This window comes from Brienomyrus brachyistius, chromosome 23 (genome assembly GCF_023856365.1).
Source record: "Brienomyrus brachyistius isolate T26 chromosome 23, BBRACH_0.4, whole genome shotgun sequence".
Lineage (NCBI taxonomy): Eukaryota > Metazoa > Chordata > Actinopteri > Osteoglossiformes > Mormyridae > Brienomyrus > Brienomyrus brachyistius.
This window is the reverse complement of record NC_064555.1, coordinates 10303160-10323553: the sequence shown is the minus strand read 5'-3', so window position 1 is coordinate 10323553 and position 20394 is coordinate 10303160. Positions and strand designations below refer to the sequence as shown.

Genomic DNA, 20394 nt, shown 5'->3' with positions numbered 1-20394 from the left:
CACCCGAATCTCCTTCATAAGCTACATTTGCTGTTACAGCTATATGTAAAAATTTTGATTTGACTTTTATTGGAAGCAAAATATTAAGTGCAGAAGCTGTTTCCTAATTAGGCGAATGGATTGCGATTTGAGGTACTTTGTCGCCACCCAGTGGAAGTTGACTTCATTTGCCGTTAAAGTTGCAATACTTTTAAATGTGGTAATAGTATAAGGAAATAAGAACACCATAAGAGATATTTTACCTTAAATAATTTCAGCGGAGCAGAAAGATTGTTTAATGGGCTGAGTGTTTCATGAAGTGAGCAGGTCAGGTTGCAGGTCAGGTCGGGTTGGGGAGTATTGGTTCAGCATGATGTCATGCCCTCCCCAAGGATGACATGTGTTCCGACCCTCAGGAAATGCCCATCTAACTGCTGCAGCCAGGTGTTATATGGGCATCCCCTTGGCCTGGTCCAGCCGCTCGGGTCCTCAGCAATGAGGATCCTGTGAGCCGGATCACCATCAGGGAAACGCACCACACGGCCATAGTGCCGTAACTGACGCTCCCTCATAATGCAGATTATGTCGCGTTTGGGATCCCTGAGCTACTGCTCACGCAACACAAATTCAAACCAGCGGTACTCAAGGACTCTGAAAAGATGCAGTCGAACGAGTCCAATCTGTCCTCAGAGTCTCTGCAGCTGCCCTTCTCAGTTCAAGCCATGCGCAGCCTCTCCTCCGAATAATATCCATGGTGCCCTGGAAGATGAAGCATTTCCTTCTGGAAACACCAGCAACACCAACACAACCTTCAGCCACCTTCAGGGTCTTACCACGGATGATCTCCCACATCACATTAGATTCAGCAGTCACACCCAAGTCGGCAATTTCCTTACAAACTGCATGCAAACTCACAAGAAACAACCTAATCTTGGCGTCTGGCCACGTCCAGCCTCATTCTCCTCGTACATGATATCCTAGTGAAGCTAAGCTGAAGCTATATAGCAGCAACAACAAGTCTGTGGTCAGAATTCCGAAACTGGGCACTTCTACAGACCCTGCTGTTCTACAGGAGCCTCCAGCATCTGCCCACGAGGATGTGATCGATCTCCTTTGTTGCACCACCAGTATTGGAGAACCAAGTCCAACGATGTGGCTCAGGGTGCTGGAACCAGGATCCAGTGACCCTCCGCCTCTGACCTTTTGCGAAGTCAAGGAACATGGAGCCACTTTCACCACAATCACCAGACCCATGGGGACCGACACAATCCTCACAGCCAGCCCAGTCAGTGCCAGTGGTCGCACTGAAGTCACCCATGACCAGAGGAGTGTCACCTCATGGACCCCCATCAACAACCACCACTGAAATGTGGAGCTCATGAAGCTCCCCCGATAACGGGGGGACATAGTCATCATGCTGGAGAGACAGGACATTCCACACCACAACCCGAATAGACTCCAGCAGAGCTACTCCTGAGGACACTAAATAAGAGTCCTGTCTGTTGCCTCAGAGCTGTATGGAATGTCGTTACAGTGGCTGCCGCAGACCCCCACGTTCTTCCCTGCATGTTAGAGGAACCTGCTTATAGGGCTGGGTGTAGATTAACGTGATACCCAGACGCATGATGGGCTGAAATCATATCCCGTGAGTGATCCTGAGATTGCAAGTGCTCTGGGCACTCCCTGCATTGGGCAGCTCACCCAGTCCAAGCAGAACTGTAGTCAGGGGCATCACTAGGGCTGTTTTGGGGTAGGTGGGGGTGGCTGGGGGAGGGGTTGGGGGGTTGTAGTCCCGCTAAAATGTTCTTTAGCCACCCCTCCCCCACATAAATGTACACTGATTAGTTTATATAAGGCATTCTCATTCATTTTCATTAAAATAATACCCCCCAAGCAAAGGCGTAGCCCCCCCCCCCCCTTTTCATAAATCTCTAGTGACACCCATTTTCGATCAAATCAACACAGCCAGGTCACACATCAAATAATCGGAACCAGTTAGTAGAGTCCATTTCGAAGGTAAACACCTGCCAAATTCAAATTCACCACGCTCCACCATCAGAGCCTCTCTGGAAATTCATGGCAACAACCACCCCCCCCCCCAGGCTGTATGTATTTCTTTGTGTCACAGCATGGCATGGAGCAGGCAGGAAACTAGGTGGACAATCCAGTTACGACTCAGAGACAAAAAGGGGGCAAAAAACAAACAGGAAAACGACAAGAATCCTTAAGAACCATAACAAGGGAGCAAGACAATGAACCAAGCAGAGCACCAAACACACAGTAACAGGAATACAATGACTTACTGAGGCACAGGACAATGGCAGGCATTAATATACACCCAGATAACAAAGGCTAACAAAGGGCAGGTGTGAGACAATACAAAAATCAACCAATCAAAAAAGGAGCAGGACAAGAAGACACAGGTGGAATAATTTAGGATTAATAAGAGCCGGAACTAGTGAACATTAACAAACACAGAGGTCTAACAACACTAGGAAAAGATTAGGAGGATTAGGTATTACGAAGCGGGGTTACTGGCTTATCGGGGTAACTTGTCGGATTTAAAGGGGTCTGGGCAAAATGTGAGTGAATGAATATGAAGTCCATTTAAACTGTGGTACCTTAAATCCGACAAGTTACCCCGATAAGCCAGTAACCCCACAGCAGGGCAAACTAAAACAGGGAAGCAAAGAACTAATAATAAACACTAAGGAACAGAAAACTAATTAATACAAACAACCAGTGAGGCTGACCTCAAAGTCAGGGCTGCAGGATTACAGCCACACATGCAGCCCATTGAGCTATGCAGTGGTCCACATAGCAGTGGAAACACACTAGGAACTTAGAGCCAAGACAGAGGGAACGAACTGGCCACCTGCTGGCCAAACGGGGACCCAACACATAGGACAGGGATGGACGGGCACCGACCTTGACAAGTAGTTCATAGGTTTGGTTGTCTGTCTTTTTTCTTTTTGCATAAATTCAAATGTAGGGCAGACATGCCGTGTTCTAATTTAATTGCGCATCTTAAATTATTGCACGTGTCTACCCCAGATGCGATCTTGCAGAGTTCTTGCAAAATCTTTTCCATTCTGTGCACGAAAGCAAGGTCTCCCAGCTGGAAGTAGTTTTGCTTTCTGAGCCTAGTTTATCCTCAGTAAAACTTGTAATCCCTGGTAGGAGATGGTGCAGGTTTTCTAACAGTTCTTCTTGGCATAGCATACGACACTCTTGTACTACATAATTCAGAACAGCCGCAGTTCATCCTTTGTCAGGCAGTGGAATCCTCTGGCTGTCGGCTTCCAAGTAAGCAGGTAGAAGTTACTGTGTGAAAACTGAATCCCTGCCTGATAATGTTTGTTTTCAGGCTGCTCTGTAGTTGAGTCTGGGTCAGTGTCTTTCAACCTGGTCTTCAGAAACCCTAGACACACCACAAGTTGCAGGCTTCCTGCCTCTAAGATAACTCAGAAACATGGTATGTCTCCAAAGATACCCACCACGCTTCTCGTGAGGTTGTGTTATCCTTCTAAGAGCCTGACAATAACACAGATTCTTTGCTGCACTAGACGTTCAGTCAGACAGCTCTGTGCTTTCTCCATATGCAGACACCACAGTCAATGCCAGCTCCTTCTTCTCACTGTACAGCATAAGCTTCAGAGTTGACAAGTGCATGAACTCCTCCATATTTTTCAACTCGGCCTCCTACTTTTACTTCCTGGAGTGCGATTGGTGATAAAGACTCAGAATCGAGGTTGTGATTGACAGTAAAGCTGAGTAAAGCCTTTAGGTCTGTCTGATGTGATACGATTGCATTCTCCTTCTCTGTCATGGGGTGCAACATCATGATATGTTGTCTAGGTTCAAGGAATTCTGATTTCCTTGTAAGAAGAAGCACCCATGCCTGTAGAAAGAAAGAACAAAAACCAATCTGTTTTCAGGGTATGTGGAGTTAAAACTGCTCCACTGCCCATGGTGTTAAATCGGTATAAAAGATAATGTCATCAAGCGCCTTTTTGGGGCAAAACCTTTTAGCAATTTTTGAAGGGCAACAAAATCTGCTGGATCTGATATTTTGCCAAACAAGACCAATGAGGTTAAACAAAGCTGAACCATGCTGGTTTATTTATTTTATTACGTGGAATAATGGTGTCTTCTTCCAAGGCATATCAGACTCCCCACAGCTAGAAGGCGTCGTCTTCGGCATTTTTTGAGCCATAAAATCGTGAGATTAAAAGGGAGGAAAGAACAGACCACATGGAGCCTGGGGAGTGTTCATTATGTTGACAGGTCGTAGATACAGGTCAACATAGTCAGTAAGGACTTGGAATGGATGGTTCACAATCCTGGGCCAGTGTCTTCATTTCTCCAAGGCTACTTTCCCTACTGGAAGTTCTCCGTTTCCAATGTCATAGCTCCTTATTGCATTGGAAGACTACAAGAAAAGAAAGCACACCGACACAACCCATTTAATGATGAAGATGATGGATTACAGTCGGTAACGGTTTTTGACAGTTACAGCATTCAGGGCACGATGCAGGGGCAGATGCAGATACTGTAGAGGAAAACACTGAAAACGTCATTTATCATTGCAGGCAAAGGGAATCTTAATTATATGCAAAAAGCTGTCTCCCAGCAGTCACTGCATGAATGCTTATCAACAATAAAATCCCCCTCATTCTTTTAACCCAGAGATCTTAACATAGCTCAACTGTACATATATGGTATCATGTTATAGAAACTACAGAGAAAGAACAAAGAAACTATTAGCAGGATAGCAAGTAGCTTGGCTTTCCTCATAGAACTGAGCCTGGTCTCATGCAGAATCATTGAAGTCTAGTTAATTAGGAGGAGAATAAGCCTGCTCAGGTTCTGAGTTTGACACTCTCCCTCCTTTTGTGCTTCCAGCGCAACTTAAAGTGAAATCTGCAAGAAAGTTCTGATGACTATATATAAAGATTAGATTCCTGAGGAGCTACCGTGACACACGTCTACATCCTCTGAGCTCCCAATACTGAGCTCCATCATCGACTTTTCCAGACCATTGGCACGTAACCTTATCCCTTTAATGGCTGTAGCTGGACTGTACTTGAAGAATGAGACGGATGCCTTATACCGTACTTCTCCAAAGGGACCCACATACTTAATTCTAAACAATATGTCCTGATTTCACAAGGCTGGAACCATATATCCAAAGTAACATCTTCTGGCTCAGTTTTGGGGAAGCTATGGAGTAACCCTATTCCCACAGATAAAATATGCAACATTCAAAATATTCAGAAAATATTTGAAATTGTTACACATTGGCTGTTTGAATTGCAACTCCCTACAAACATCCTCCGTTACTTAGTCTATATATTGCAGCACAGATGCTACAGACTCCAGTAGTCACCTACACGTCGATAAGCCTTTCAAAAAATCTTCAGCTACTGTCCGATTCTCTACATGGATATGATTCAGTCCATTCAGGGAAGAGTTACAATCACAGGTACATCTTTGTGGCCGCCACATTTCATCAGCCGAATACAATCGAAGCAGCGCATGGGGTGGACGAGCGGTTCTGTTGCATTAACGGCACATCTACAGTGATATTCGGCCATTCCTGACACACCATAAGCTATCAGGATGAAGGAATCAACCCGCGAAAAGCCCTGGGTCTACTTTGTCAAGAACCACCTCTAGTAATTTAGCAACATCACTGGAAAGAGGAAAATGGTTCTACGGTCAATGAGAAAAGAGGAACCACTGAAGAGTATCTGCTTAAGCATTTCCCTAAGATGAATCATCAATGCTATATCTATAAGCTATGCATTTAACCAGTTGCTTTGACAAGGTGCTCAGGGTTTGCTTTATGGGGGGGTACCAGGAGAAGTAAGGAAACCGCTTACTTTCCACGGGGTCCCATAATCATCACCAAAAGCTTATCTCACGTCAGTGTATATGGTATGGACCGGTCATCAGCTGATCTGCTGGTCATCTTCGCTGCTTTAACTTCAGCTTGCTGTCCCTATGTGCCAGAAAGCAAAGGTGCCGAGTGCAGAACTGTACGGGAAAACAGAAAGACACCACGAATTCTGCAGAACTCACGCACTGGTCATTCTGGATGGACGAGCCATCAGTGAAAAAAAAATATTATCTGGATTATGAAAGACAACAGCAGTTAGATCAGGCCCAGGTTTTGTAAGGTGAGCAAATAGTCTGATGGAAAAAGAAATGCAGCATTTCCTGGAATGAGAAAACTCTCTGACTAGTGATTGATGTTGGACTGAAATCCAAACAAGATCTAGTGGTGAGATCTTGTGGCAGGTCATTTATATAGCCAGCAGGCCTCGCTAGCTTCTGGTACTTCCTGGTGTTATTCATTTGTGTTCCCTCCTGGTACATCTAAGCCAAGAAGTGAGTTCCACCTTGTTCTGGAATTCTGCTACTGTCCTTTCTCAATTGATTGATCCTGCTTGTTTCTTGTTTACCTCCTCTTTTTACATCATCGTTATTAATGAACCATTGCATTTGTCTTTGGAATTGGAAGTTGGAAGTCAGAGCTGGGAATGATATCACACCTGAGTAAACCGCATTCTAGTACCGCAAATTGGAAAGCTATCTGGTAATAGCAGAATTTCTTGCTTAGCCAGATAACCTGTCAGATTTAATTTACTCCAGTTCAAATGGCCTTAATCATTGTTCACTTGCTTTCTGGCCCCAGTTCTAGCTACAGTAGGTTCATTGTTAGTCATTGTTAGCAATACCAGTCAATAACAACACATTACATAGTAGTGTACTTTGCACATACAAACATCACTGAACCATGTCCAGAGATGGTGGTTGGACAGTGCCGTGCCTTATGACCAATTTAATGAGGTACAAATAAGACGTTAGTGCTAATAAACAGTATATATAGCTACATCTTTCACTTCTGTTGATGAAGGGTGCAGCCATCTTGAATTCTGAAGTTGGGGCTGCAGTGGCTCCTCCGACTTTCCGAGCCAGAACTTCCGAGCTTATTGTTAGGTCGACATAATAAAAGCAAATTGATAAATCGATTTGATGAATGTGAAATCTCAATGCATCATAAAAGGTAGAACAGATTTCAGGCATAAAGATGATAAAATATGTTGACAGTCCGATCACAGGCACAGCGCTGCTAAGCCAGAGGATGATGACATTGTTACACCTCGAAGGAAAAGCGCTAGCTTCAGGTAGTGCTTTAAATCTGGTGAAAGATGATAAAAATTCATCAACATGGCTTGCTTTGGAAACTCAAGTTAAGCACAGCTAATAACGAAACCAAGTGGAAATAATTTCCCTTAAGAATCCTGATCTGCCGGATGACAGACGATGACGAATCGGCTGCGTAATGGGCTACGCCTCAACAGATCTCGGCAAGTATGTCTTACCCGACAAGGGGGCACACAATTCTCCATTGTTGAGGGAATTATTTCCTTCATACTGTAAAGCCGTTTCTATTGTACCAAAGGCATTGGTTTTGGCTCTTGGCTTGGTCTTTGACATACATTAAGCGAATTGCGTAAGACTGCGCTAGAGGCGTGTGAAATAAAAAACAATAAAAGTTACACAACTGGTGTCAAAGCTGCCAAAGAACAAGGACGTGGCTTAATTAAGGTTCTGAAATGGCAAAGCAGAGCATTGAAATGGTAAGACTGCGCCGATGGCCTTTTATAGCATGTGGCTTAGAAGCTCTACCTGACTGAACTCCGGGGGGAGCAGAGGAAGTGGCCATCAACGGAGATCTGAGTAAGGGAGGGGGGACAGGTGCTATATAGACGCTATTTGCACAGCATCATGGTTTCAAGCCTCCACGGATAAATGACCAAACGAGTTTCATTCAAAATGTTTCATGTTGCTCAAACCCCTTTATTCATCTATCCATCTTAATGCAGCACCAAGTTTCAGTGAGTCAGGAGCCCATCCCAGATAGCACAGTACAGACGCCCCCACTATGCATGGGCATAAATTACAGGGGGAGAGGGGGGGTTGTATCTCCGCTAGTAATTAAAACCAACCAATACACCCCTCCCTCCATATAATCACAAAATGGGTGGAGTGGCCCCAATGTTCAACCTTAAGTTACACCCTTCCCCACGGTACAGGGTAGAATTCCAATGCATTATAGAGCATTATAGAGCATTATAGAGCATACTATGAACACCTGAGTAATACAAATTTACCAAACCACGTGATTTTGCACGCAGACACCATGCAAGTTCCAAACGTGGAGTCACGAGGCTACAGCCGTGTCCAGTAAAACACCGCAAAACATTCCTTGAGATAAAGGATTACCAGCAGGAAATCAAATAATAAATAAATAAATAAGGCCCTAATTTCTTAATGTTAAATACACATGCTAATTTATTCATTGAATATAACAAAATGTTTACAAAAAAAACAATGCATGTCAAAATTTACCCATACAATGCAGGCTGCTTTTAATGTACTCAGTAAATCTACTTTATTAATGCATGAAAAGGAACTGTCCACCTTGCATAACCTTGAAAAATTAGTTGCATCCAGTGGTAAAAAAAATGTTGACTCATAATTGACATTAAGATCCCTTATCCACTGCACAAAACTTAGACTGCACTTATCAATCGACATCCATTACAGAACCAAAAGTTAAAATTACAATTCCTGTTAGTACCCGTTCAGTCTTGGTACTAAGTGGACCCAATATACTTGGAGGAGGAGCTAACAAAGGTATCAATAACTTGTCTGAACTTAAGTATTATAGAATTGTCATTTAGATCAGTAGGGATGTTTGCACAAATATATTCAGATCAAATCATTACCATCACTGTGTAACAAGTAGATAGCCAATTTACATGCTTTACATAACCAATTGTGATGCCACTGTTGTGTGACAGCAGGACTGTGCTTCAACGGTCATCACTGATCTTCCAGTAGTCTCTCAAACTAGGTGGGAACTTAAAGCATATTTGGGTCAAGTTGTTTTGGGCTCCTGTTAGTTCCTGATTATTGAATACACTGTGGAAAAACACCCTAACTCCATCAAACAAAACTGCGAAAAACGTGCATCTGTAGTTGAATACTTACATCAGCCTGCAATATGTCTTCTGTTTCTCTCTGGATTACATTATAAGCATGACGATTGCACATGTTCCTAAAGAGGATGATCCACTTTCATTCTGCCCCCACTGAGGGAAGCAGGATGCGTCGGACCTCATCTTTGTCATTCCCTGCTGTCCTTATAAATATCCGGGGGGGGGGGGGAGAAAACGCCAAAACATCACTTTTTGTTTCTGTGTCATGACCGTTACAGGTTATGCCAACTGATACCGAAAATGGTGGCAAAAATCAAACAGCCTCCTCGCAATCTCTGTCAGTCTCTCGCAAGTCGCCTCACTGCACACACAGCTAGGTGACCCGTAAAAATGTCCCGCATTGCAGATGTCAATCTCTCCCGTTTTCCGTCATTAGCCTTCAAAAGGAGCGCTCGTCTCTACTCCGCTCCGCTCCTGAGATCGTGGCAGGATCGCGTTACAACCGAACTTTTAGCCCATAGACGTGCAATTTGCTGGCAGATAGCAGGAGACCAGCGGGACAGGCAGTTTAACGCCATCTGAAATGTACACAAACAAACCCGTACTAGTTACCGAGGGTGCAAAACCAGCACTGTTTGAAATAGTTATGTTTGCTAAAATGTGAGTTGGCATTGTTGAAACGTGCAACGATTCCACACGTCCTCGTTCATACTATCTGTACTGGTGTGAAAAATGTCTTAAAAGATGTGAATCGAACCCAAAACACTAGCTAGCTAGCATAAGCAATTTATTTTTGCTGACTCTTACAGCCAGAAAACTCCAAAAGGCTCAGTATAAAAAGGCTACTGAGTTCTTATAAGACAATATATCTAAGGTTAAAAAATACTCATTGTAGACAATGACTGTCTAATTTCATGTCTATTTTCTATTGGTTTCATTGGATTGAATTTATAGTGCTCTATAATGTCGGCAGGGCGGTCTGACCGGCCTGGAGCTGCCGATCTCACCCGCAGAAACGTTGCGCAGATGCAAAACGCAAAGCGGAGCACGATTTTACTGTAAAATGTATGTATTACAGTTAAAACACATCCCGTTTGTAATTAGACTTATCATTCATTGCGAAAAATACTGTAACGCTTCTTTTGGCCCATGATGCACTGAAAACTACAGTTACAAATTGTAAAATGATAAAACAGTAATTTACTGGTGAATTTTACTGTAAAAAACTACAGCAATTTGTTACAGTGTATAGGTTTTGGTTCTTGTTTGGTCTGACATACATGAAGCGTACTGCTTCAAACTGTGCCAGTGGCATATGAAATAATAATTAAAAAAAAGTTACATAACTGATGTCAAAGCTGCCAAACAACAAGGAAGTGACTTAATTAAGGTTCTGAAATGACAAAGCAGAGCATTGAAATGGTAAGACTGCGCCGATGGCCTTTTATAGCATGTGGCTTAGATGCTCTACCTGACTGAACTCCGGGGGGAGCAGAGGAAGTGGCCATCAACGGAGATCTGAGTAAGGGAGGGGGGACAGGTGCTATATAGACGCTATTTGCACAGCATCATGATTTCAAGCCTCCACGGATAAATGACCAAACGAGTTTCATTCAAAATGTTTCATGTTGCTCAAACCCCTTTATTCATCTATCCATCTTAATGCAGCACCAAGTTTCAGTGAGTCAGGAGCCCATCCCAGATAGCACAGTACAGACGCCCCCACTATGCATGGGCATAAATTACAGGGGGAGAGGGGGGTTGTATCTCCGCTAATAATTAAAACCAACCAATACACCCCTCCCTCCATATAATCACAAAATGGGTGGAGTGGCCCCAATGTTCAACCTTAAGTTACACCCTTCCCCAGGGTACAGGGTAGAATGCCAGTCCATTATAGAGCATTATAGAGCATACTATGAACACCTGAGTAATACAAATTTACCAAACCACGTGATTTTGCACGCAGACACCATGCAAGTTCCAAACGTGGAGTCACGAGGCTACAGCCGTGTCCAGTAAAACACCGCAAAACATTCCTTGAGATAAAGGATTACCAGCAGGAAATCAAATAATAAATAAATAAATAAGGCCCTAATTTCTTAATGTTAAATACACATGCTAATTTATTCATTGAATATAACAAAATGTTTACAAAAAAAAAACAATGCATGTCAAAATTTACCCATACAATGTAGGTTGCTTTTAATGTACTCAGTATCTTAGAATCGATCGTATTTACTATTGTCCGTTTCAGTGAGTTACATTCGCTAATCTCGTCCTTTTTCAAACACCCACAGCACCCCGGCCGGTCGATTGGGTGCCGTGTAAATAATCACGCCGTGTCTTGTTTCCTTCGCCCTCCCTCCGTTTCTTGTGCAAGGTGCTGCAAGCAGCCTGCAAGTTTGCACACGGTCCCCAGTCACAAGGCTTCAAATATCGCCGTTTGCTCCGATCGCACGTTAAAGCACCACAACCGAAGATGCTACATGAAGATCAGAAATTAATAATTCATTCGTAAAGAAAGAATAGGCGCCGTTAGAAAGTATTCTTATTTGCGGCTATATAACAAAAAACATTGACAAAAACAAGATTAGTATTTCATTTAAATAGGATCGTTAAGTACATCACAATAGGGTATTATTATTTTTAACAACTGCACAGCAGTTTAAAAAGTACTTTTAACTTTTAGAGATGTTCAGGAAAGATCCAGAAAAATCTCATTTGGTTTCCGAGAAAGAAGCTAATATGTACACCATCTCTATGGGAAGGTAAATCTTTATCTTTTATTATGAATGCTTCTTGTTTCGCTTGTTTGATATTACGCTTGCGTTATATTGTCACATGACTGAATAATACTGAATTGTGAGCAATAATTGAGTAGCAGCACTTGAATAGGCCTAATTACAGAAACGGGAACCTCTAGAATTACATAACTGTCTCCTCTGTTACCCCATTCAAAGTACTGCATATAACCAAACATTTGGTGATGTTTCACTGCACTGCTCCCCTAGCACTGACGTTAAGATGTTGTCATGTATAACTGTTACGTCATACATCTAACCATTATATTATTTAAACGTTTCACACCGTATAAATGATTTTTTTAAAAGGATTTCTCTATTCAATCCTTTGTATGAAGGGCTTTGCGGCATCATTTGCCAGAGGTATTGCACAATACTGAATCCTTACACACGGATCTTTTTTGGCAGTGTGCAAAGTTGTAATACTTTTACGGTGGTTAACTTTCCACCGACTGTAAAAGGAAGCGCTATAATTTTATACATTTAATTTTTTTTTAATTATAACTGACACTTGGTACATTAGAGGAGATATCACATCTATACCAGAGAAGGAGTTCTTATGGTGTTTATTAATATCTGGAGACCCCCGGAATGAACGACATTAATTTTCTTAAAGTAAGTCCAATGGTAATCAGTCTTTCAGTATTTCCTAGTACATAAACTTAGATTAACATTCAGTTGATACAATGTAATTGGATTGTTCTCGTTTGTGCGACTGTCAGTGATTGAAGCAATCATTTTTTAATCACTGCTACTATTTAAAAACGCTGAAGAGTTTTTCAGTCACTGATTAAGTGTTACCATATTAGCTGTGGGATAATCTAATTATTAGGTTTCACAGGTTATTTAAAAAAATATGCAGGAAATGTGTTTCTTTATTTTTACGTTTTATATACACCCTGCACATTAAAGCAGTTATCTCTTGTGGAATCATATGATTCATGCAGTGTTCAGAAAGCATTAAAAATAAGCCAAAACTAATATAATATACCATTGCAAGGACTCATTCATTTGCCTTCAGCCAAAAAAGTGTCACATGAGTACACATCTTGTGGCTAAAATATGAACGATCCTTTACAGTAAAATCTTTTTCTCAGTCTTGGGGTGGGGGGTGGGGTGTTGGGCTACCGTGTTAATTCTGGGCACCATGAGCAATTTTACTCAATTTCCAGCAGCATTTTCTATTGGCGTAACCAAGGTAGGTCCACATTATAGATGCCCTGCTATGGTTGGGCTCACTGATGGACCAGGGGCCTGCAGGGAACCTTTGACTTGCATTGAGAGATGATACTTTAGTTACCATTGTTCAAGTACAAGTATAGAGGAATGTAGTTTCCACATATTCCAACTCACTCTCCTATGAGACAGACATCCGCAGCTTAAGGTCCTTAAACTAGGGTCCAACTGTGATATGATTAATCTGTCACGCATGGGATTTGAAACAACAACCTTCTGGACAGAGGCACAAACTCCTAACCTGCAGAATCACACGCTACTCTGTTCCTTTGCTTCTCCAGGATGGTCTGATCCGGGATATAAAAATGCTATGCTTGGCAGGGGCATGACGATATAACACGCCACTAAATGCCCTCACAGTGAACTATTTTCTTGCATCAATCCATCCATGTTCTAACTGCTTATTCTAGTCTGGTTTTTGGGGGGGCGGGGGGGGGGGGGTCTTGCCAGTCTAGGGTGCAAGGCTGGGGTACACCTATCACAGTTTGTATACACTTACACTACAGAGAATTTCGAGATGCCAGTTAGTTTAACTGCATGTCTATGGACTGTGGGAGGAAACTGGGGTCACCAGATGAATCCCACATGACACAGAAAGAACGAGCATAAACCCAGTAAGTCATTTACATTCCTTGTTTTGTTTTGGCAAACTCAAAAAAAAAAACCCTTAATCCACTTAACGTTTAACATTTCTGGAGAAATTCTGATTACCCAACCTGAGAAATTCTGTGGAAATTTTTGAACCCACCCTGAACATCGTTGGGCTGGAGAAAGAGAATTTACCCCCTTGACCAATAACCTATCTTATAAGGTGAAATTGGCCTGCCAGAGCAGAAGGGGTGTATCTTAGAGATCATCTCCCTGCGGGTACCCTGCAATGGCTGGCTGTCGTATCTAGGAAGTACCCTGCTATACAGATTAAGCTACCAGGGACTGGGTCTGGATCACTGTAATGCTAATAAGGATTTACTGAAGATGGATGGATTGTTGGGTAGGCAAACACTTCATGAACGCTGGGAGGAACCCAGACCTGTGATCTCCTCAAGGCTTTCTCTTTCTTTCAAGTTCCTCTTCTCCATTTCCTGTTCTTACACTTCCTGTCTCTCCTTCCCTCCTTAGCGTGCCAAGTGAGGAGACACGGCAGAAGGACAGTACCGCCAGCCACTGCCATGACAACAGCCGCGCGCTGGACGACAGAGAACGGGAGAAGCAGCAGGCGAGGAGGAGGCTTTACCTGGTTTCCATCATCTGCCTGCTCTTCATGATCGGCGAAATCCTGGGTAGTGATCTGCCGGCATCCTTATTCTTGCCTCTTTCCTGCCAAACCTGCTTCTTTCTTGCTGAGTCTGGGTCGCTCCTTGTTCTTCTTTGCCTTCCTCCAGGTGGCTACTTTGCTGGTAGCCTGGCAGTGATGACAGACGCGGCCCACTTGATGGTGGACTTCACAAGCTTCCTCATCAGCCTGTGCTCCCTCTGGCTCTCCTCCAGACCCCCCACATACGCACTAAGCTACGGCTGGCACCGGGCAGGCAAGACCACCTGCCAATATGCTAATTCGGACTCTAATTTCTAAACAACATGTGACATCGTCCCCATATTAATCTCTCTTCTGAATAACTAGCGCTTCTACCATCGAAACTGTCAAATCTTGTACATCTGACCATGTTTCCCGATGGTACGCCTCCCTTGTGTCTGCCCGCTTCAGAAATCTTGGGCGCTCTGCTGTCAGTGTTCACAATTTGGCTGGTGACGGGGGTCCTGGTGTATCTGGCGGTCCGACGGCTCATCGACGACGACTACATGATCGAGGGCACCGTCATGCTGATCACTTCCAGCTGTGCTGTCATCGCCAACATCATGTGAGCCTCCCGCTACATGGCTAATTATGCGTAGCTACAACAGAAGCTGGGAGCTTTAACCCTGTTTGTTTTGTTCAATTTGATCAGCGTAACTTTGACGTTTCATTTATCTTCCTCAGGTTGTTTTTGTCCAAATTTAGTTCTTTTTTCCCGATTTGGGCTCCGTCTCCCTGTCAGTAACAACTCAGACCACAGTCTGAACTTTGGTATACTCTTAAAGAACCGCCATACTGTTTAGGACCACACATGGATGCCGGATACCTGTCTGCAGTTTCTGTCCAAATCTCCCATGATCCCTTAGTTGTCAAAACACGGTAACGCAGTGTTTCCCAATCCGGATGTGGGGACCCACAGACAATCCATGTTCTTGTTCCTTACCGGGAGCTGGGAGGGAGCAAAAATGTGGACTGTCTGGCAGGGAGCTGGGAGGGATCAAAAATGTGGACCGCCTGTGGGTCCCCAAGGACCGGATTGGGAAACATTGCGGGTAACGGATTAAGAAGGACACCCAGGGTGACAGAGCGGGTAAGTAACAGTGGTCCCAGGCCTCATCGCTGTGTCTCCTGTGCAGAATGGCCGTCACCCTGCACCAGTCTGGACACGGACACAGTCATGGGGGCGCCGGCTCCCACGGGCACGGACATGGAAAATCAGGCACGGGGGGGCAGCCACAGGCAAACGCCAGCGTGCGGGCGGCCTTCGTGCACGTGGTGGGGGACCTGCTACAGAGCATCAGCGTTCTGATCAGCGCCATCATCATCTTCTTCAAGGTTGGGGGGGTCAAGGCTGACAGCTGGTGTAGGGGACTGGTTGGGGAGGAGGGGCATTAGGTGGTGGCCACCTGTTAGTCTGCTGTGCATGCTTTTCCCTGGGGGGGTCCTGCCATGCTCAACATCCTTTCTAAAAAACAAAAGCTGACATCCGAAGACTCTCATTTTTGAAATTGTGTTTGGCATCACATAGCCCAGCAGACACACTTTTCAACATCAGCACTGCTGTCCAGACTGTAGGCAAATTAGGCCTCCAACCTTTAAATCGCAGTGATGGTATTTGACAAACGGTTTTGCCTGTTTTCTGTGTCTGTATGGGGAACAGCGTGTTCCTCATTCTAAAACAGATGCGTTTCACTCTATCACAAACACAAAAAACTATGGAGGGTATCATTTTTCATCACTATGCAGTGAAAATAAAAAGTAAATCCGATAATGAATGCTTTGTGTTCTGCAGCCGGAGTACAAGATGGCCGACCCCATATGCACATTCCTCTTCTCCATTTTCGTCCTGGGCACCACCATCACCATTATGAAAGACATCCTGGTGGTTCTCATGGAAGGTAAAGTCTGCTGGTTTGTTCGTTGAATTCATAAATCAAGAAATATTATTACAATTATATGTCCTGTGTCCCTGACCTGGATGGAAGATGGATAGGTGGAAAATAATATACAATTATTAGAATATCAACATGGCGAACGGGTGTTTTTTGTTGAATAATCCACTAAACAAATTTAAGGTTGGGACCCCAGTCCATTCTAGGCCTTCTTTAGGTCACCAGGTGCTTGATGATTGGACTCGGACCCGTAATATGCTGTAGCAGTGTTCTAGCTGTCGGTTCTGATGAAAGAATCCCTAGACTGTATGAATGATGCAGGTGAATTCCACCCCACCCGATTCCCCACTTCTGTTGGGTTGTTTAGGTGCCCCAGGTGGGGTGAAGTACAGTGAGATCCGGGACAAGATCCTGTCTGTGAAGGGAGTGTCAGCGCTGCACGACCTGCACCTCTGGGCCCTCACCATGAACCAAGCGGTCCTGTCCGCTCACGTGGCATTAGGTAAAGGTGACGGGTCTGACTGGGATTTCCCAGAACCGAGCGATCAGTCTTAGAAGCAGGTCTGACTATACCGTAGTTGTGCTAGAGGGTGTGCAGTGAGTGTTTGGAGTGTGATGTGTGGACATATCTGGCATCCCGCTATGGGTGGGTGGTGTGTAGGTAGGCAGTTGGCTGATAGACTGACCTTTGCTTGCCCCCCCCTCCCTCCCACCCCCACAGAGGACACGGCGGAGCCACAGCCGGTGCTTAAGGAGATCAATCAGGTTTGCTTCACTACCTACAGCTTCCACTCCGTCACCATTCAGCTGGAGAAGCAGTCTGACCAGAAGCAGGGGTGTGGCTTGTGTCTGACCCCCCAAACACTAGCCCCTCCCCCCCCCCCGACGGAAGGACACTCCTGCTGACCCTGGCAGCAAGGCGGAGCTGGCGGGCAAAGGAACTGCCAATCACTACTGGGGGCATCCTGGGATTCTATAGGATTCCCCTCAATAAACAGCTGTAGGTTGTAGGTAGTTTATTGTCTGGGGCCAGGATTTAGCATAGAGAGTCAACTCCTTATATCCCTTTGTGCATATTTACCAGGACAATACCCCCCAGCTCTGAAAGCAACATACAGACAAACTCAAACCGTACTGTTATGACTGGAGTTTTATCATAAAGTACGTAACACTTTACTTGAGGAAACACAAATACTTAGTAAAAACTCAGTTATCAACTCAGTAGAAAGTGTGAACAAGTCATGAACAAATATAGTTACTACTTAAGATGAAAGATATGTTATGATTCATTAATGATTAACAAACATCAGATCGGTATTTCACTTGTGTCAATCATTACTTGTTTCTTCAGTAGTTTCTTAGTTCCTTTAGTATTATTTACATAATAAACATAGTGACAAATATGGTACTTGCTTGACATGAAAGATGGTGTTATGATTCATTAAAGGTGAACAAATATGAGATCAGTTTGTAACTAAACACTTAATTTGTGTTGATTATTACATAGGTAATAGCATAATACTACATTGTTTGTGTCCCCTCAAGTAAAGTTGTAAGTTTAATGTATTATATTTTTTTTTCTCACAATATTTTAATGAGAAAATGGACCAGATATTTTTTAAATGTTCGAAAAGAAATCGATTTAGCATTTTTTTAATTAATGTTTGCTACTGGAACAGACAATGACAGACACTGCCTTGTGCCTCCTGGCAGCTGTATTTGTATGGAAGTTACTTATTTTTCTCATGTCACACAGGTTCCCTCGTGCAGACCAAAGACATGTGGTTAGGCTAACTATAGCATCTGTGCGATTGTGCATATATGTGCCATGAATCGGGCTGCCATCCCACCCAGAGTGCACTCCAGCCTTGTGCCCTATATAAACAAACAACTGTCATTCTCCAAAGCAGTTATTTGTGCAATGTTTTAATGAGAAAAACAGTGCAATTGCTCACTGTTAACCAGTAAGTCACAAAGTGGCTGTACTGCATTTTTATTTTAACTGTACTTAGTGTTTGTAATATTTCTATAGGCTGGGTAAATAAAATGGTGTGTTTTTTTTTGCTATGACTGTCTGAGAATAAACATGGTAGGCAAACAATGTCAGTGGTCTCTCTAAGTAACTTCTCACCACCCCCATTCCACTGGGGATGGGGGGGTGGGGGGTGGAGGGTGGTGGCAGAATGTGCTTCTTTTTGCCCCATGAAATATGTGCTCCGGAATTATTACCGTTTACACTTTGAGCCTGTGACTTTTTCTTGATGCCTCTATTTAAATTGTATTTTGACTCGTACTTTTGGAATGACTAGCAGCAACACCGCAGAACCTGCACACATGCTTTTCCCATGTTAGGCAGAGAAACAGGATACTAATCTCTTAAGAGTAACACCAGTCTGGCAAATAAACCGAATTCTGCATTATGTATGAGTCAGCCAAAAACTTGGCATTTGTATGTATGGGATATTCTAAACCTTTTATATTCTAACTTTTCCTGGAGCTGTAAGCCAGCTTCCAAACAGGCATATTCCTCTTTCCATGAGTCCTGCACTACTCTTATATTGTGTTTCAGAATTCAAGCCAATGTAAAGCTATATGGTCCGTCACTACCACTACTGCAAATGCTGTGCAGGACACTGAAATTAGTTTAAGTCCTTAATCCTGCTACCTCTCTACTTTGTAGTTAGCGTTGTCATGATTCTCAGCTGCAGGCAGATAGGTGAGACTTCTTGTTCTGCTCTTGGCCCGTTTTATCTGCTCTTTGCGCTGGGGGTGTGCATATGAATAAACAGCCGGACCGCGGCCGGCGCCCCGCATCCCTAAGTCTGCTTAGGGAAATACCCGAGGAATGTACTGTGCCTTTTCCCTGACCCGCAAAGAAGATAAGTCCCCTTTTAATTAAAGCATCGGATCACTGGATACTGCAGATAATCCGAGTTACTGCGATATCCCCAGAAGAGGCATTATGGAGTTCACATTTCCTAAGATCTGCACTCCGTCCTGCCGCTTCCCGTTAATGTACAGCGGGTTTAGCAAGTGCTCAGAAGATATGGCTGGATATCGTTTCCAGAGACGTGCTTTGCAAAGAGTCAAATTTCTGCAAATGGTGTATTTATTAATTGGAAAGGCGCTGTCCCGATTTTAAGGCGAAATGCATGACGTTTCTTGTTTTTCCCCCCTAAACTCCGTGGTAATCAAATGATGTGTTATATGACATACACGTTATTTCCAAATTTAGCAAGTAACAGATGGAGAGGTCATTATGAAACTGCCGGCGGCTGTAATAGTTACGGTTCGATTGGTGGGGAAACAAGCCGATGCTCTTTTGGAGTGTGTCTTAAGGTAGTTTAACACTAAAGGATCACGAGAACAATAAACAGGTACTGTATACCATTGGGGGGCAGGGTACCATCGCGAAAGTCCCAGACTGAGACTAACTGGTGCAAAATTATTGCGCTCTATATAAACAATGCAAATACAGCACCAAAACACAAAACCTTAACCCATCTTGCCTTAATATATCTCTTTACATTTTATAGCAAAGTATAATATCTACTTCAAACAACACTTGATTTCGAATACTCAGGGAAAACTAAAATTATGGAAAACTGATTCAACAACATATACTATATACTGCATGGAAGCAAGAAGCGAACTAAGAATCAAATGGATATACTCTGACTAATGCAGGTGCTACTTACGAATATTATAACTAATAGCACGATAATAAATAATTATTTTTTATAGCTATTATTAGCGTTCGAATGACGTTTGTAGACCATTCATGAGTGAGACCCCAGATAACGTCGGTAAACGTAACTCTGAACAGCAGGTGCCGCTTTATGACCGATAAGGTCGGCAAGTACCGTAAAGTCAAGAAAAGAGGGGAATCTGGGCATGATCAACATGCGCTGTTACATTTTCATGTGAACACTCCATCCATCTTTTAATCGTTTATCCTGGGAAAGGTCAGGGTTGGGTGCCTTTTTGTCAGGATGGGGGATCCCTTGGAGGGGATGTCACTCTGTCACAGCGCACACACTCACAATAATAATGCTAACTGGTGTCTCTGCTAAGGCAGGAACCTGGAGCACCGGTGGAGAAACATGCAAACATAATAAGTGGGGTGGGGATTAGTACCCTAAACAGTACCACCCACAGAACCATCGGGCAACTCG

The 20394-nt window shown here is 43.6% G+C and overlaps 1 protein-coding gene and 1 long non-coding RNA gene across 2 annotated transcripts; one reads left to right on the top strand and one right to left on the bottom strand.

Annotated features, from left to right (window-relative positions):
* Nucleotides 1-4308: 4308 nt before the first annotated feature.
* Nucleotides 4309-6216, bottom strand: LOC125719137 (uncharacterized). The gene is made up of 3 exons (XR_007385021.1): nucleotides 6068-6216; nucleotides 5865-5983; nucleotides 4309-4411 (listed from the first exon to the last, which is right to left on the bottom strand). It is a non-coding gene; the product is annotated as an uncharacterized LOC125719137 (long non-coding RNA).
* A 5190-nt stretch (nucleotides 6217-11406) lies between these two features.
* Nucleotides 11407-18796, top strand: slc30a8 (solute carrier family 30 member 8). Its single transcript, XM_048993638.1, has 8 exons — nucleotides 11407-11764; nucleotides 14153-14313; nucleotides 14416-14562; nucleotides 14739-14892; nucleotides 15464-15662; nucleotides 16120-16225; nucleotides 16587-16721; nucleotides 16941-18796. The coding sequence occupies exons 1-8, from the start codon at nucleotides 11688-11690 to the stop codon at nucleotides 17123-17125; spliced, it is 1164 nt and encodes a 387-aa protein (XP_048849595.1). The 5' UTR covers nucleotides 11407-11687; the 3' UTR covers nucleotides 17126-18796.
* The last annotated feature ends 1598 nt before the right edge of the window (nucleotides 18797-20394 follow it).